We start from the raw sequence: 16,841 nt of genomic DNA on the forward strand, positions 1-16,841 counted from the left end.
TACCCTTAATGGATCACAGATTTCTTCACTGCAGAAATCTATGTGGGGGAGAAGCTGAAACACAGTACACACTCCACACATACCTATTACACACAGACCGCAAAATTCACACATTACATATAGCCGGCAAATATCAATATCATTGCACACGAGGTGAGACACTTAGGAATTTTCACTAAAATCTGAATATTCACAAATTTAATCAGATTTGAAAAAACGGTCAGATTGTTTTTTTTGTTTGTTTTTGTTTTTTTTCAAAAATCAGTTTTGTGGGTTTTATTAAAGGTTTTTGTTGTCGTGTTTTTTTTTATTTATAATTTTTTTTAATTTGGATTTAATAAAATAAAGTTTGATAACCATGCGCAGGGACCTAGGAGGTGATTAAATTTTGTGTGTCAGCACATTTATATTGTCATGACAGACATGGCATCATGAGGGGTGGGGGGCAAGGTCATGACTGTACCTTAAAGTCCGACTAATCTCTTATTTATAGTTTCTAAAGATGCTAAAGAAAAAGACATACCCACAACTGAAGAGTTGGAGCTTGAGCTGGAGTCACTGGATATTAATGATGAGGCCATGGAGCTGGAAGGTGTAGAGGAAGCCGAAGATCTTGCAAAAAAACTGCTTGATGAGCAAGGTGATTGATTAGTATTTGAGAGAGAGTGTGTGTGTGTGTATAAAATAGTGTTTTTTTTGTTTTTGTTTTTTGTCCTGTAAATTTTGATTCCTACCCCACTAAACACTGTATATTGTTAATTGACCCCCTCTCCCCACCATGTTTTTGTTAGAACAAGAAGATGAAGAAGCGAGCACTGGTTCCCATTTGAAGCTCATAGTTGATGCTTTTATACAACAAATGCCTAACTGTGTAAATCGTGACCTGATAGATAAGGTAATTTTGATTTGTTTCTTCTAATATTGAGAGATTATAATTGTGATAATGGCAATGCTCCAAACCCAAATCTGAAATATAAGTGTTTTAAAATATGTCCAACATTTATCAGTTTTGTGGGCAAAATTCTTGGTTAAGCTGTTAATGAAACTCTAGGGGAATCCCACCTACAGTGGCGTACATACCGGGGTCGCAGGGGTCGCGGCTGCGACCGGGCCCGGCCCACCAGGGGGCCCGGCCGCCCTGCGACCCAGGTATGTACTCACTGGGCCAGCCTCTTCTCCTGGGGGGCCCAGGAGCCGGCCACCTCCGGGCCCCCCGAGGCTGGCCCTGCTGTCACCCGGCGGGCAGTCAGGCTGGCGGGCGCGCGAGGGAGCACTCTCCCCTGAGTGCTTCCTCTTCAGCTCCCTCGCGCACCGCACTGAAACCGGAGCCGGAAGATGACGTAATCTTCCGGCTCCGGCATCAGTACGCGGCGCGCGAGGGAGCTGAAGAGGGAGCACTCAGGGGAGAGTGCTCCCTCGCGCGCGCGCCAGCCTGACTGCCCGCCGGGTGACACCACTGGACCCCAGGGAATCCCCTCAGCTCTCCCACAGGTAAGGAGGCTGGGGGGATTAAAAAAAAAACAAACAAACAAAAAAAAACGTGTATGTTAGTGAGTGTGTGTTAGTGTGTGAGTGTGTTAGAGTGTATGTTAGTGAGTGTATGTTAGTGAGTGTATGTTAGTGAGTGTATGTTAGTGAGTGTATGTTAGTGAGTGTATGTTAGTGAGTGTATGTTAGTGAGTGTATGTTAGTGAGTGTATGTTAGTGAGTGTATGTTAGTGAGTGTATGTTAGTGAGTGTATGTTAGTGAGTGTATGTTAGTGAGTGTATGTTAGTGAGTGTATGTTAGTGAGTGTATGTTAGTGAGTGTATGTTAGTGAGTGTATGTTAGTGAGTGTATGTTAGTGAGTGTATGTTAGTGAGTGTATGTTAGTGAGTGTATGTTAGTGAGTGTATGTTAGTGAGTGTATGTTAGTGAGTGTATGTTAGTGAGTGTATGTTAGTGAGTGTATGTTAGTGAGTGTATGTTAGTGAGTGTATGTTAGTGAGTGTATGTTAGTGAGTGTATGTTAGTGAGTGTATGTTAGTGAGTGTGTGTTAGTGAGTGTGTGTTAGTGAGTGTGTGTTAGTGAGTGTGTGTTAGTGAGTGTGTGTTAGTGAGTGTGTGTTAGTGAGTGTGTGTTAGTGAGTGTGTGTTAGTGTGTGAGTGTGTTTGTGTGTGTGTTTGTGTGTGTGTTAGTGTGAGTGTGTGTTAGTGTGAGTGTGTGTTAGAGTGTGTGTTAGTGTGAGTGTGTGTTAGTGTGAGTGTGTGTTAGTGTGAGTGTATGTTAGTGTGTGAGTGTGTGAGTGTGTGTGAGTGTGTGAGTGTGTTAAATTGAGTGTATGTTAGTGAGTGTATGTTAGTGTGTGTGTGTGTGTGTGTTAGTGTGAGTGTGTGTGAGTGTGAGTGTGTGTGAGTGTGTGTTAGTGTGTGTGAGCGTGTGTTAGAGTGTGTGTTAGTGTTAGTTTGTCTTAGTGTTAGAGTGTGTGTGTGTTAGTATTAGAGTGTGTGTGTTAGAGTGTGTGTCTGTGTGCGTCTGTTAGTGAGTGTGTATGTATGTTTGTCACTGAGTGTGTGTCTGTCAGTTAATGTGTGCGTGTGTGTCTTAAGCACTTACCTTTCTCCAGCGCCGGACTCCCTTGGCGCTGGGGATCTCTCTGCCCCGATCCGCCTCTCAGCTCCGAATGCGCATGCGTGGCAAGAGCCACGCGCGCATTCAAACCGCCCATAGGAAAGCATTACTCAATGCTTTCCTATGGACGTTCAGCGTCTTCTCACTGTGATTTTCAGTGAGAATCGCAGAAAATCCTCTAGCGGCTGTCAATGAGACAGCCTCTAGAGGCTGGATTAACCCTCAGTGAAACATAGCAGTTTCTCTGAAACTGCTATGTTTTCAGCTGCAGGGTTAAAACTAGAGAGACCTGGCACCCAGACCACTTCATTGAGCTGATGTGATCTGGGTGTCTGTAGTGGTCCTTTAAGTGTATGTGTTTATGCATGCACTGGCGTACATAACGTGGTCGCAGGGGTCGCAGCCCTGCGACCAGGTGCCCGCCGCCATGTGTTGCGGCCCAGCCCGCGCAGAGTAAGCGCGCGCGCGGGGGGGCCCACGGATCAGTTTTCGCACCGGGGCCCCATGGGTTGTGTGTACGCCACTGCCCACCTACACACCCTCTGTAAAAGCAGGAAGTCCAAATATAAGTTTGGATGCTTAACTTAATGAAAAGTATCAGTCACCTTACTTCTAAAACATAAATGAAAATATATAAGTGAAAAAAATTAGCAGAAAATTAACTATGTACTTTATAATTAAATTTGCTCGGAAATCAAAACTTTAAATTTTTTTTTTTTTTTTTTTTTTTTTTTTAGCCTTATTTACAGGTTCTGGTTCTTAAAGCGTTAATGTCTAAAAAGTAAGACACTCTGCCTTTCTTTACAGATGTCTTGTAATAAAGCAAAAACCAGTGCAACTTTATCAATATTAAGAGGCTTAAAGAGACACTATAGGCATCCAGACCACTTCAGCTCATTGAAGTGATCTGGGTGCAATGTCCCGTGTTACTTAAAGGAACACTATAGTCACCTAAACAACATTAGCTTAATGAAGCCGTTTTAGTGTATAGATCATAACTCTCAGGACTTACTGCTCAATTCACTGCCATTTAGGAGTTAAATCACTTTGTTTCTGTTTATGCAGCCCTTGCCACACCTCCGCTGGCTATGATTGACACAGCCTGCATTAAAAAAAAAAACTGGTTTCACTTTCAATCAGATGTAATTTACCTTAAATCATTTTATCTCTTGCTCTGTAAATTGAACTTTAATCACATACAGGAGGCTCCTGCAGGGTCTAGCAAGCTATTAACATAGCAGGGGATATGAATCTAAATTAAACTGAACTTGCAATAAAGAAAGGATACACTTTAGATGACTCTTTACAGGAAATGTTTAGGAAGGTTGTGCAAGTCACATGCAGGGAGGTGGAACTAGGATTCATAAACACAGTGATTTAACTCCTAAATGGCAGAGATTTGCGCAGTGAGGCTGGAGGGCATGTTCTATACACCAAAACTGCTTCATTAAGCAAAAGTTGTTTTCGTAACTATAGTGTCCCTTTAACCATACAGTGCTAATTATTGCACAGTTTCTAAGAAACTGCTATAATTACCTCTCAAGGTTAACTGCAGCACTGCGTGAGGAGTTGCGAGGGATGGGGGCACTGTAGGAACCTATAGTGGCAGGAAAACGGCTTTGTTTTCCTAGCAATATAGAATCCATTTAATCCAATCTTCATAGCCTTATAAATGGACTCCGGTATTAACCGCTTATTTCAGGAATGCACACAATCCCCCCTTTCAGATGCTAGTAGAAGCACACCAAAACGGTTAAACTAGATTATACATTTTTAAATGGAAGTAATTTTAAAGGGGAACTGTCACTTCCCAGTATTATTTTGAATACATAAATTTGTAACCTAAAATGTAGAAATCCACACCTCATCTTGGTTCCCTGTTGCTCAATGTCTTTTGCATATTGTTGTCCACCTCAAGAAAGATTACAAATAGGAGAAATTCTGTTTGGGTCTCTCCTCTTCATTTGTAATGTTTGCCCTAGTTTTGCCTTCTTATTACTGTGTATGCTGTCATTTGCTATGTAGGTCCTCGCCTTTTCTCGTAAATGTAATAAAATAAAGCTTTTTACTCGTGTTTTCCAGCATGAGACTTCCTTATGGCTGCTCACCTTTCCCCACCCAACCCACAACTTAATTGAGTAGGCATTACCTCCTCTGGCGATAGTCCAAACTAATGCTCCTCATAGAGGATTATTGGTGAGCTGATGCACATGCGTGGAAACCACTGCATGCGCATTCACAAGCATTGAATCCAATGCTTTTCTATGAACTTCTACGTCACGTGACCGCGATTAACTCTGTCAATGCAGCGGAAGCACCTCTAGTCGCTTTCAGGAAGACATCCACTAGAGAAGGAAGAGCATTAGCGTTGTCTTTGTCCTTTTGCCATTGTGTGTGCGTGTGTTTTTTTTTTTTTGTTTTTTTTTTTTTTTTTTTAATAATTTGTATTTATTTTCCAAGACTTCTACCTATGCGCTCAACTCTCTATTGTACAACATTACACAAAGGATGTAAATGTTTCTGTTTGTACTTTAGTAACAAATTTGAGGTACTGGGTATTGTCTAAGCCCATTTCTTTTCTATATGTATATGTATTGTGTGGTATAATACCCTGTAGAAGAACCTTGCATTGTATAGATCTTTAATGTAGGATTGTTTCATTTGAAGGCTGCAATGGATTTTTGCATGAATATGAACACCAAAGCGAACAGGAGGAAGCTAGTTCGAGCACTTTTCATTGTTCCCAGACAGAGGTAAATCTGAAACTTGCAAATATCATACAGTAAAGCAAAATTGCGTATAGAACAAATCTTAGCCATTTTCATGTGGTAAGATGCCATTTTATTAAGGAAATAGATGTATAAATTAAGGTTTATTAAGTGTGTTACTGTCTCAAGGAGGATACTGCTCACGCACAATACAGATCATACTCTATATGATGTTTATTCACTAAACTAGGATTTGTGAAGAATTGCAAAGTCTGGCTGGAAAAATGACAGAACATATTTCCCAATATGACTATTTTGGCTTCAATTGACATTTTCACTATATATTGAAAAACTTATTAAAAATATTATTTATGAAGCATGTTTACATGTCATAGCAAATGCATTTCTTCACATTTGAGGGTATAAATTAGGGGTGAAAATATATATATATATATATTTTCATTCTCCATAGACCTGAATTAGTGGCCGTTATAAACTCACCCCACCTCTACGTACCTATGCTATTTTTCCTGTTCGAGTGACTTGACATTTCCATGACAACCAGCACTTCCGGTTCAGTCCTTCCCGCCAATTTTCCTGCAGCTCCTCCAACCCGGTTCCTGTATCAGACGCCGGCTTCTGGTCACGAGACCCGGCCCGCTTACGTATGTACTCGTGGGAACTCGTACGCAGTGTTCCCATGTTCAGGCCTACCAAACGCGGGGATTGGCTCCCATTACGTTTGCATATACGTGTATTGTTCATTTGCTTTTGTTTAAAAATACCTGTGCTAATACTTACGTTCGCGGATTTCCGCTTGTTCCCATATAGCCTGTTCATTCACTGATCCTATTTATTAGTCTGGATTGAGCTGTACGTTCGTTTACTTGTCCCGTTCATACGTTGGTTGAATCATGTGTTCATTTGTTTAAATCCAACCTATATGCCGACACTTAAGCTTTCGTTTAAAACCGTTCGGTTGGGGCATTCTCTTAATTTCACTGTTTATTTTTATAAACCATAAGGCTTGGTACAGGGTTCACTGTTCGTTTCAGCATGCACTGAATTTCACTCCATTCATGCAGGCTTTTCTGTCCAGTTTTCCTGCACTTATTAATGGACATTTGGTTCAGTTAAATAAACATGCTTTTTGCGGTTTTCCACTCACTACCTAAACCTGTGCATTTCAATGTTGGTCACAGTTCAGTACTTTACCAAAGTTCTTAAATATACTGCATGTTTTAAATTCACATATCCATTTGCTAGGATTTATGCGCACTAGGCTATTACAATTTGGTCCAGTTCATTTGGGATTCCTGTTCCCAAATTAATAGTACTTGGTGGCCACACATGCCTGTTTTTATAATAACCCTATGTTACACACTAATTCCCCTACTTAAACTCTGAACCCTTACTCACCTCTGCCGTTCACGCTGATTGACACCACCCACCTTCACCAATCATTTATTACATTACCATCACCTTAGTAGGCCCTCTTTTATTACAGGCCTACTCGTTCGTTGGTTTCAGCACACCTGAGCCAACACTGCATCTTCTAACATATTCCATAACCAAGTAAATTCCGAGCACAAATATATACTAAATTGATATGTGCACCTAGAGTACGTGGTAAAATAGAACGTGAGTTGTTCTCTTTCTACCTCCCCCTCCCCCTCAATTTGCGATCCCAAGCCTATCAGGTAAACTATTATAATGAATTTATCATACCGACACATATCCTCTTTAACTTTAAACCACAATAAACTCTCCTCTTCAGGTTCCACTCTTAAGCGCACACATTTTTCCCTACTGTTAGTGACTGAATTTTCCTTCTTTCTTCGGATCGCATCACAACTGGTAGTTTCATCAGGTGTCTTTTTCCAGTCGTCCTCTCTCTGATTCTATCCAGTTTGCTCACACATGTTCACGCTCATCCACAAAAGAGACCAGCCCTGCCAAGGGTAAGAGAACTGGCTTTTAGAGATAAGAGATGGCCTTATTCGAATAAACATTGAACATACTGGTTCCGCGCGGCCAACTCCCCACCTCAAAACGGAGGTTCCGCCGAACTCAGTGCCTCGCATACTCTTCTGTAGGGTCTTAGCTAAGGCCTCACATGTCACGGCCACACGTATTGTCTCTTTTACCGTCAACAAGAGGCCACCATGGCCCAAATCAAAGGTAGAGACTCTCACAGCCACTTGCCAACTAGCAGGGCCTCACCTGTCACTGGGTAGTTAATATCTTCGCCTATCGGCACTAGTTAGCAAGCCAGCTCTACACAAGGGATATTTCAATTGGCATCAAAGTTTTGCATGGTTAACTAATTTTTCCTTTGCAGGATGCTACAAGAAATAGCTCCAGGTGACGTTCTATCTTTAATAGACACTCTAACCCTGTCATCCCAGGTCCCCCACAGAATCTCCTGTCCCGCCACTCCTAAAGCCCTGAGGTCTGGCCTTGCTTAAATGTAACAGTTGAGCTTAAAGTCATGGAGGCACCATCTTCAAGGCCACAGCTGGACAGGCTGCATATACCCCGAACAAGCTGGTCATGCCTTAGAATGGCTCGCGCCAGTAAACCACTTAACTCACTATAGTAATCAGCCTATTTCAGTCATTCATAGCAATGCCTCTTTCCACATACGGTAGTAGGTCCTCTCTAAGCCATTTTGACTCCACCTCACGATCCAACAAGAGACGCTGACAGTCCAGGTGTCTAGCATGCAGTCTGAGGTATTGCTGCGCTTGCGCAGGTCTATCTGCCCAGGTTGTAAGGAGAGCCACTGCCCTGTGACTTTGGGTCCACTGTTACTTGCAATAGAACCGTGGGGCCTAGGGTACTCCGAATTTCGGGGGCCCATTTGGGTGTATGGGTGGTAGGTATTTCAAGGGCCCATTTGGGTGTATGGGTGGTAGGTGGTCCTATTTGGGCCCTCGGCCCAAGACACTGCAGTTCCAGCAGCAACTTGGTTCCCAGGTTTAGAAGGCGAGGAGGCTTTTTGGGGTTGGCTGCAACAGATCCCCGGTTTGGCAGGCTTTGTGGGCACGTGTTGCTGACTCTGGGTTGGTGCGGCATGGTGTTCCTTCTGTGTGTGCTTCTGCAATTGTTGGGCCAGTTTTTGCCAGAAGGTTGCAAATATTGCGTCCAGCCTGGTGTCCAAGCCAGCCTATTCTGTGGTGCAGGGCTCTCCCCAGGTCATGGACGCTTTGAAGTAACTGCCATCCCCAGTGCACCACGCTGTTGCAGATGAGGATGTGAGCTTCCCCAGCAGGGATCGGAATATCCCCCAATGGTCCAGAGTAGGGGGCAGAGTAGGGGGGGGGGGGGTGGGGGGGGGGGTGAGGAGGGGGTTTGCAGGGCTAATAGAGGCACAGAGGTAACTGTGGGACCTGAGCAGGGGGTTAGGCCGCATGGTCGGGCTGCACGGGTTCCCGGAGTGTGCATTCGTGTCGGGTCAGTACTCCAGTCCCTCCGAGGTATAACCGAGGCGGTTAACTGTTTAGGCTTGTTTTTTGTGCATTAATGTCGGAGCTGTTAGCATGTCCAGCCATCTTGACAGTCAGGCTCCCCACCCCTTGAATACTTTTGCATTTGATTATGGTGAAAATTAGGAGTACCCTGTGGTTATTATCAGAAACCTGTCTGTGAGAAATACAACCTGCCTGTTCTGGAGAGGCCAGAGAGGTGGTTAAATTTGGGTGGTTAAATTGGGTGGTTAAATTTTTTTGCGTATAATTTTAAGGTCCGCATTTAGAAAGGATATGGGATGGAAATTGCCACCATGTTGTGGGGGCTTTCCTGGTTTCGGGTGAGTGAGTGCCTGCAGGGTTTCTTCTGTGGCAATAGGGCAGTCTAGAGAAGCGGCTTGTAGAAGGGTAATTTGGGGGAGGTGTACATCATCTTAGAAATATCTGTGTCGCTATTTGTCAATGAATGTGTGTTGGGACTACCGAGAGGTTGTATAATTTTATGGTAGAACTAAGCAAATTCCTTTGCAATTAGGTCTGGATTAGATATCTTTGAGCCGCCTCGGGTGTATAAGTATTGTAACTTGGTTTGAAGCTGTTTGTATCTAAGTTTTCTGTGATGGATTTAGAGTGGTGCAAACGGAGTTCCTGTATTGGTTATCTTCTTACATCAGCTATTTCGTTGAGAAGTCTAGTTCGGGCATGCACTTTGTTTGCATCTTCGTGTGCGATGAACCATTATTTCAGAATCTGCATTTGTTGTTGGTGTTAGGTTTCCTGCGAATAGAGCACTCTTAACTTATTGCCTTGTATGCTAACCATAGCCAGCTGATGAATGAATCTAGAGATGCATTTAGTCGGAAGTGATAAAACACTTATCAGTGTTTCGTAGTGTTCGACATATTTGTTGATTTTCCGGGATATTGTTTACTTTCCATGAGCCCCTCCCTCTGGCAGGGTAGGTGGAGGAAAAGTATGTTGATGTCAGTGAGTGATCTGACAAGGACATGACTTCAATGTCTGCTTTATCCAGAGACTGCATGAGTAGCATTTGTGAACTTGGGAGAAATCTTTGTGTGGGATTACCCTTCCTCCAGGAATCGTGAAGGTTAAACTCATTTGGTAAGGCACACCGTTTCCTTCCCAGGTTTGGTATCTAAGTAGACTAGTCACAGTAAAGCCCCGGTCAGGTCTGGTAGGAACAAACAATACTGGCCCCTAGGGAATATGGAAGGCAAGGGTGTTGGCCTCTGTTGGGAAACCTGTTGGCATAGAAAGTGGACATGACCTCCCACTCAGCTTGTTACTGGACTTTCCTGCCATATACCAGTAATCACTTATTCTATCTCAGGCCATCTTGGGCAGGGAGGGTTGAAAAATCAAGACTATGCACCTTTTAGAGAAACTCTAGGAAAACCCATATTATCAAAAATATTTCTATCAAATCGGTGGATTTGTTTCCCCCTCACCTGCAGTATTTCAGTAGACCTATCTAAAGCTTGAGCAAGTCTATGCTAATCTGTCTAACTTCCGGGTGGGTGCTCTAAAAACGTTGTTCATTTTGACTACTAAATAGGAATAAAACCATGTTTTTAGTAGCAATGCTAGTTATTACAAATTCTACCACTAGATGGAGATATTGGGTAGTTTAATACTAGAGTAACATTAATGGAATCTTTATTAACTGATCTTATTTTTACCATTTCATCAGAATACTTTACTTATGTGTTTTTGGGGTAAGGCTTTTTTTCTGGGTGGAGGAAACAAAACTGTTAAATTTATTTTTTGGGGCATTTGCTGGTCTTGGCTTATGTCATGGTTTAATAAAATAGTCTCTTTCTTGGTCAGTGTGGCCTGTGAGTCTAAACAGTGCTTCCCTGAAAATAAGACCTGCTCCTAATATAAGCCCTAGTCGTTCACTAATCTTTGTCTGGGGAAGGTTCCCCGAATATAGATACGCAAGATTCCATTAGCGAGTGAACTAATCTATGTTCGGGAAAGTTTTCCTCGAACACAGATTTGCAGGTTTCATTCCCTAGTGAATTGGTTGGCATTTCCTCTGAACATAGACCTGCTTTTTAGCACACGTTTTTCCCCGAAATAAGACCTCTTCCGAAAATAAGCCCTAGTGCATTTTTTTGGGGGGGTGGAGGGGAGGAATTAATATAAGATCCTGTCTTCTATTCGGGGAAAGACTGTATTAGAACACTATGTCATTTTCATTTTACTTTATTTGTTGTGGTAATGGTTTTAGACGTTTTAGTTGACCTGTGTTTGTTTGTTAGTATATTTATCTGTAAACCTTTAAGAAACACTATAGAATTAGGAATACAAATGTATATTTCTTACACTATAGTGCCATGATAGGTGCTTAGGTCTGAGTGATATCCTCTAGAGGCATCTAAACCCTGCAGTGTTTTACATTGCCATGTTAAGCAAACAGGGACATGGCAGCTACTGGGTGTTTTTTTATGTCCTGGCTCGACAAATCCCTGGTGCCAGGTCGCAATGGCGTCTAATAATTTTGTCCTGGGTATTTGTCAGCCCTTTCAGCGGAGGCGACCTGCTGAGGGTGAAGGCAGGTGGTGGCTAGCAATACAGGCATGCAGCAAGGGAGCATGTAAGCACCCCGGTGAAAGTGAATGCGAACGGCAAGGGAGCGAGCTGTAATCTTCCTGTTTTGAAAAACGCCACGCTGCGCTAATAAACATCTAATCGAAATGAATTAAATTAGTGCAACCCTATTAGGAGCATTAAGCACCTCTGTGCAGAACACTGAGATACTGAATGTAGATAGAAATGAGTCTTGTAGACCACTCACTACCTGATCCTCAACATTGTAACAAAGGGCATGGGTTTGGGAGATATTCAATTTATAGTATAAATTTAAGCTGGATTCTTGAATTTTCTCTGCTGTCCCTTTCAGCAAGGTGTAATGGTTATCTGGCCTCTTTAAGGCTTTAAAAAGAAAACAAAATAATAATAATTACTTTTACATAATATGTCTAGTTTAATATGCAAATGTTGGTATCCTGGACAAGAGCAACTGATTCATACTTATTTTTCTTCTCCACTAATCACATCACAGGTTGGATCTTCTACCATTCTATGCCAGGCTGGTCGCCACTTTGCACCCATGTATGTCTGATATCGCTGAAGACCTTTGTTCGATGTTAAAAGGGGATTTCCGTTTTCATGTAAGTGTTTTTATTTATTTATTTTAGTTATAATGAAGTCTAAATGCATGCCTACAGTCAGTAATGTATTATTTATTTGCATGTTTTGGAACATTTGTACTCTAATTGCTGTAAAGTAACAACAGAATAAAGAAAAGTCTAAATCAGGGGTAGTCAACCTATTTAATACCTACCTCCCACTTTTGTGTCTTTGATGGTAAAATTTCGTTACCGCTCACCAGTGCCGCAGTAACTAAATTTTATAGCAGTAGTGTGATTAAATTTTTTTTCCCCCTACATTTTTGGGTGGGCCTTGCTTCATTTAGGAGCTTTTAATTGGACTGTCTTGCTGGCTGAGAGTGCATATTGGCAGTCTGAGCAGGCAAAGGTAGGGTGGGGGGTGGGGGGGGGGGGGGGAGGAGAATGCATGGAGTTTGGGAGGGAGGTTAGGATTTTATTTGATATAAAGAAATACAAGCAACAGAAGGAGGGGAAGCAATCTTCATTACGTCTGTACCAGCATGCAGTATGTGCTGATAATAGATGTAAAATATTCACAGAATTGTCACTAGACAGCCCGGAACAGAGTTCTGGGGGATGCCAATGTCTAGTGTGCAAGGGGTGCGACTTGCCCCCAGCCCACAATAAAAATAACTTCCAGTTGAAAAACGGCACATTCCAACTCCTACCACCATGACCATTTCAAATCTGTGTTTAAAGTGACCCTTTAACTTTTGTCTCAGGTTGGTTAACTATACTGCCAGCTAACCTGATTATCTCTGTGTGTACAGCATTTCTATATGAAATGCTGCATATGCAGGCTCATTGCACCATAACCAGCTACTGAAGTGGACATGATGCTTGAGGTAACTACTTTTAATATTAACGGGGAAATCGCGGGAGTGTCTTTCATAACGATTCTTCTCACAGTTAAAAATCTCTTCTAATCCAGTGTACTAAGATAATTTTATTTGGGCATGTTCTTACTGAAATATGAATTTGTAAGTTAACAATCACTTTTTTGAAATGCTTGTCTACCTTTAGTATTTCTTTAAATTAAATGCTTACTAACGACTCTATTTCCTCAATTAATGGACGTTTATATTTTCCTCACAGGTGAGAAAGAAGGATCAAATCAATATTGAAACAAAGAACAAGACTGTGAGATTTATTGGAGAGCTTGCCAAGTTTAAAATGTTCTGCAAAACAGATACTCTGCACTGTTTGAAGGTTTTTATCAGTCTTCATTTCTAAAATTCACTTTTGTTGCTGTGTTTGTATCCATTATTTATTTATTTTGCATCCCATTTTCTAAGTGGGGGAACTTTCAGTTGTATTTATTACAATATAAAGGGTACATGTCCTTATGATATTTAATATTGGGATGTCTCTGTTAATATTAAATTAACCTGTAGTATCTGTGCAAGTGTTGGATTTCCATGATTTATTTGTTTGCCTTTAGCGGAAACGAGGTTAGAGATTAAAGTTGAGTTGGATTTTAACATTCTTGTTAAAACACTTCATTATTTACATTTGCTGTTAAACTCTATTGATCTTCCCATTACAAATAAATTGGTTTCCATGGGACGCATTGCCTAATTTGGGGGTCTGTTCACATAACTCTGAGTTAACTCCTGAGTTGGGTTGTGTCTGATAACCGTTCAAGTTGGCATTGGAAACACTCTCTTCTTTTAGTGGTACAACATTCAATTAATATTGACAGGGTCCTGGACCATCAATTAATACTAACACAATTGGTTATATTAACTCTCTGCAGTTTACACATGATCTATAAGAACTTGCATATCATTTCTTCCCACAGATGCTGCTTTCTGACTTTTCGCATCACCACATTGAAATGGCATGTACCCTGCTAGAAACATGTGGACGATTCCTCTTTCGATCTCCAGATTCACATTTACGCACCAGTGTTCTCTTGGTAAGATTGCTACTATATTAACCATGCTTTATATAGTGTATTTAGTGTAACTTACACTTTATTAGCAATATTGAGATATCAATAAGGCTCAAAATCTATATCCACGAGAGTCCCCATCGTGTCCACTTTTGTAAATGGTATGCATTTATCGAGTAATTTAAATATGTGACCTTCTAAAGACCCAAAATACATCATAAACTTGTTTGCTTTCTCTTCCATGAGCTCACACAGACCACTAAGCAAACAGAATATAAAATAACCCATTTAGTTACTTGTTCAAGTGTTTACATTTTAAATTAACCCTTTTATTTGTTTGTGACAAACTTAAAGTTCATTTTTAAAATGTTCACGTTTCACCCACAGGTTTATTCTAAGCATATAGTCCATAAAAGTAAACATTGAAGCACTTTTACTAGACCTAAATGGTAGTAAAAACTGCAAGGTAAACAGGCAACATGTCTGCTTGCTAACTATACGTTTTTGTTAACCGTTGCTTATCCTTGGCATATTCAGATGACTGTGATAATGAAACTCGTTTTAATTGTAGGAGCAAATGATGCGAAAGAAGCAAGCTATGCATCTGGATGCGCGCTATGTTACTATGGTAGAGAATGCCTATTACTACTGCAATCCACCTCCAGCTGAAAAAACTGTGAGAAAGAAGAGACCTCCATTGCAGGAATATATCCGGAAACTTCTATACAAAGACCTTTCCAAGGTCACAACGGAGAAGGTTAGTCATGCCTTATATTTTCTAAACTGTGAGCAGGAAGTATGAAAATGGAACATGAGGTATCATGTTATTTTCATAAAAGCCAGTTTTCAATTACAAAACTTCAACGAACTTTTATTGGAGATATAGAAAAAACTTAATTAGATGGATGTATAAAGAAAAATGTGTGTGAAAATTGTACATATGTTCTGTTTAGGCAAATTTTAAACAGTTACAACCTAAAGTAGCATGCCTATATGTGCATCCAAACAGTGGTATTGTTAGGGAAATCATTGTATAAGGACTGAACTGGTTACATGGTTTTTGTTGTTCCTGTTTGCATGTCATAAATTGTCAACTAATTAATGCTTGCCTTTAGTAACCTGATTAGACAGTTGCATCTTGGTACGTAGCAGAAGGAAGTAACAGTCGTTTATGCCATAGATACCAAACTGAATCGACTTATTATTTTATGCTACTTTTGGAAAAAAAAAAAAAACATTTCATTTACATAAACCTATTATCCTGCTGGATTGTAGTATTTAAGTACGTCTTTATAGCTTTAATTCCAAGCCCATGTAATTAAGGGGACACTATGGGCACGCAGACCACTTCATCTCAATGAAATGGTCTGGATGCCATGTCCTCTCGTTTTAACCCTGCAGTGTAAACATTGCTGGTCTGCAGGAACTGCAATGTTTACAGGTTTTAAATGCCTCTAATGGCTTTCACTCAGACAAATTATATGTTCTTCCGCAGAAATTGCAGAGTGATTGGCTAGAGACAATGTGATTGGCTAGAGACAATGTGATTGGCTAGAGACAATGTGATTGGCTAGAGACAATGTGATTGGAGTGGTGGTTTTCGACATAGCCTCCCACAGTTTTTCTATGGAAAATGATTGAGCCTCAAGATTGATGCTCTCAGCCAAAGAGGTTGGGCTATCCACAAAGAGCAACTAAACTTTATGGCATTAGTTATCTACAATTGCATTCCTAACACTATATAGTGTTCCTTTAAGGTGGCTTGGTTATCCTCTGTGGTCTTTGCATATTTTGCAAAGATTCCTTATGGTGACCTCACTTATTGGGGAGCGGTGGCCTGTGGGTACATCCGAAGTAAGCTATATTTACCTAAAGCTGTCAAGTTAGGCTTTTACCATAAGATAAGATCGTCCATACTTTGACTTGTAACATTTCATGCAGTTTTATATGATCATTTCATAAAGATGTTATTATAAAATGCTTGTAAGTGGTTTTTTTGGTAATAACCTATTTCATGGTGAGAAGTTATGCTACTGCAATGTAAGTTGAGCAGGAGGTTTAGTATAAAGAATAATTTTGCAGGTGGCATGGTCAAATCATACATGTTTGCATCAGATTAATTTTTCATCTGTAAATCTGAATCCTGCCTTGAGTTCCTTAAGAGTTGAAAACATTTGGGAAGTACCGTCTTGGCCTTGGCTTAATGTGACTGCATTTTTTTGGGTTACATTTTGGTCTTATGGCTTGCATATCTACATTGGTCTTGTATGTATGAAAGATGCTCCTATCAATATATTTATGCACTTTTTGATACATACTGTCTATAATTAAAAATAAATATATATATATATATATATATATATATATATATATATATATATATATATATATATATATATATATATATACACTCTATTACTAGATGAGAAATCCAAGTTATAAATATATATACTATTACTAGATGAGAAATCCAAGTTTTCTAAGCCAATCCATTTAGAATATGTAAGGGAAGACACAAAATGCATTACACACACATTGAGACACTGAAGAAATGTGTGTGTATATATATATATATATATATATATAAATTTCTTCAGTGTCTCAATGTGTGTGTAATGCATTTTGTGTCTTCCCTTACATATTCTAAATGGATTGGCTTAGAAAACTTGGATTTCTCATCTAGTAATAGTATTGACCTGGTTACAATCTGCCATGTAAAATTGCTTGTGAGTGTATAGAGAGTAATACAGCAAATTCCTCTGTAAACTGAAAGGTTGTATGTTATTTTTTTTTTTTTTTTATTCTTTGTATGTGTTTCCCTTTATATTTAAATAAAAAAGGAGGGTGGACAAACCCTACGAGAACCATGATTTCTGTGAATACTGTTGGATCCTGTATTTGGTTTATAGAGCCCAATGAATGTTTTCCTTGTTGGACTCTAATTATCTAAAATTTAAGTT

General features: G+C 40.4%; 1 protein-coding gene across 4 annotated transcripts in view; it reads left to right on the forward strand.

Moving 5' to 3' along the window:
• Positions 1–16,841, forward strand: part of UPF2 (UPF2 regulator of nonsense mediated mRNA decay) — a 106,563-nt gene that overhangs the window by 57,627 nt on the left and 32,095 nt on the right. For all 4 annotated transcript variants that reach the window (XM_063448224.1, XM_063448227.1, XM_063448225.1 and 1 more), the window contains exons 7-13: positions 494–640; positions 792–895; positions 5,280–5,365; positions 11,879–11,987; positions 13,083–13,196; positions 13,789–13,905; positions 14,453–14,638. In XM_063448224.1, coding sequence (XP_063304294.1) covers positions 494–640; positions 792–895; positions 5,280–5,365; positions 11,879–11,987; positions 13,083–13,196; positions 13,789–13,905; positions 14,453–14,638 — 863 coding nt within the window. The remainder of the gene's footprint in view (positions 1–493; positions 641–791; positions 896–5,279; positions 5,366–11,878; positions 11,988–13,082; positions 13,197–13,788; positions 13,906–14,452; positions 14,639–16,841) is intronic.

Source organism: Pelobates fuscus, chromosome 3 (genome assembly GCF_036172605.1).
Source record: "Pelobates fuscus isolate aPelFus1 chromosome 3, aPelFus1.pri, whole genome shotgun sequence".
Lineage (NCBI taxonomy): Eukaryota > Metazoa > Chordata > Amphibia > Anura > Pelobatidae > Pelobates > Pelobates fuscus.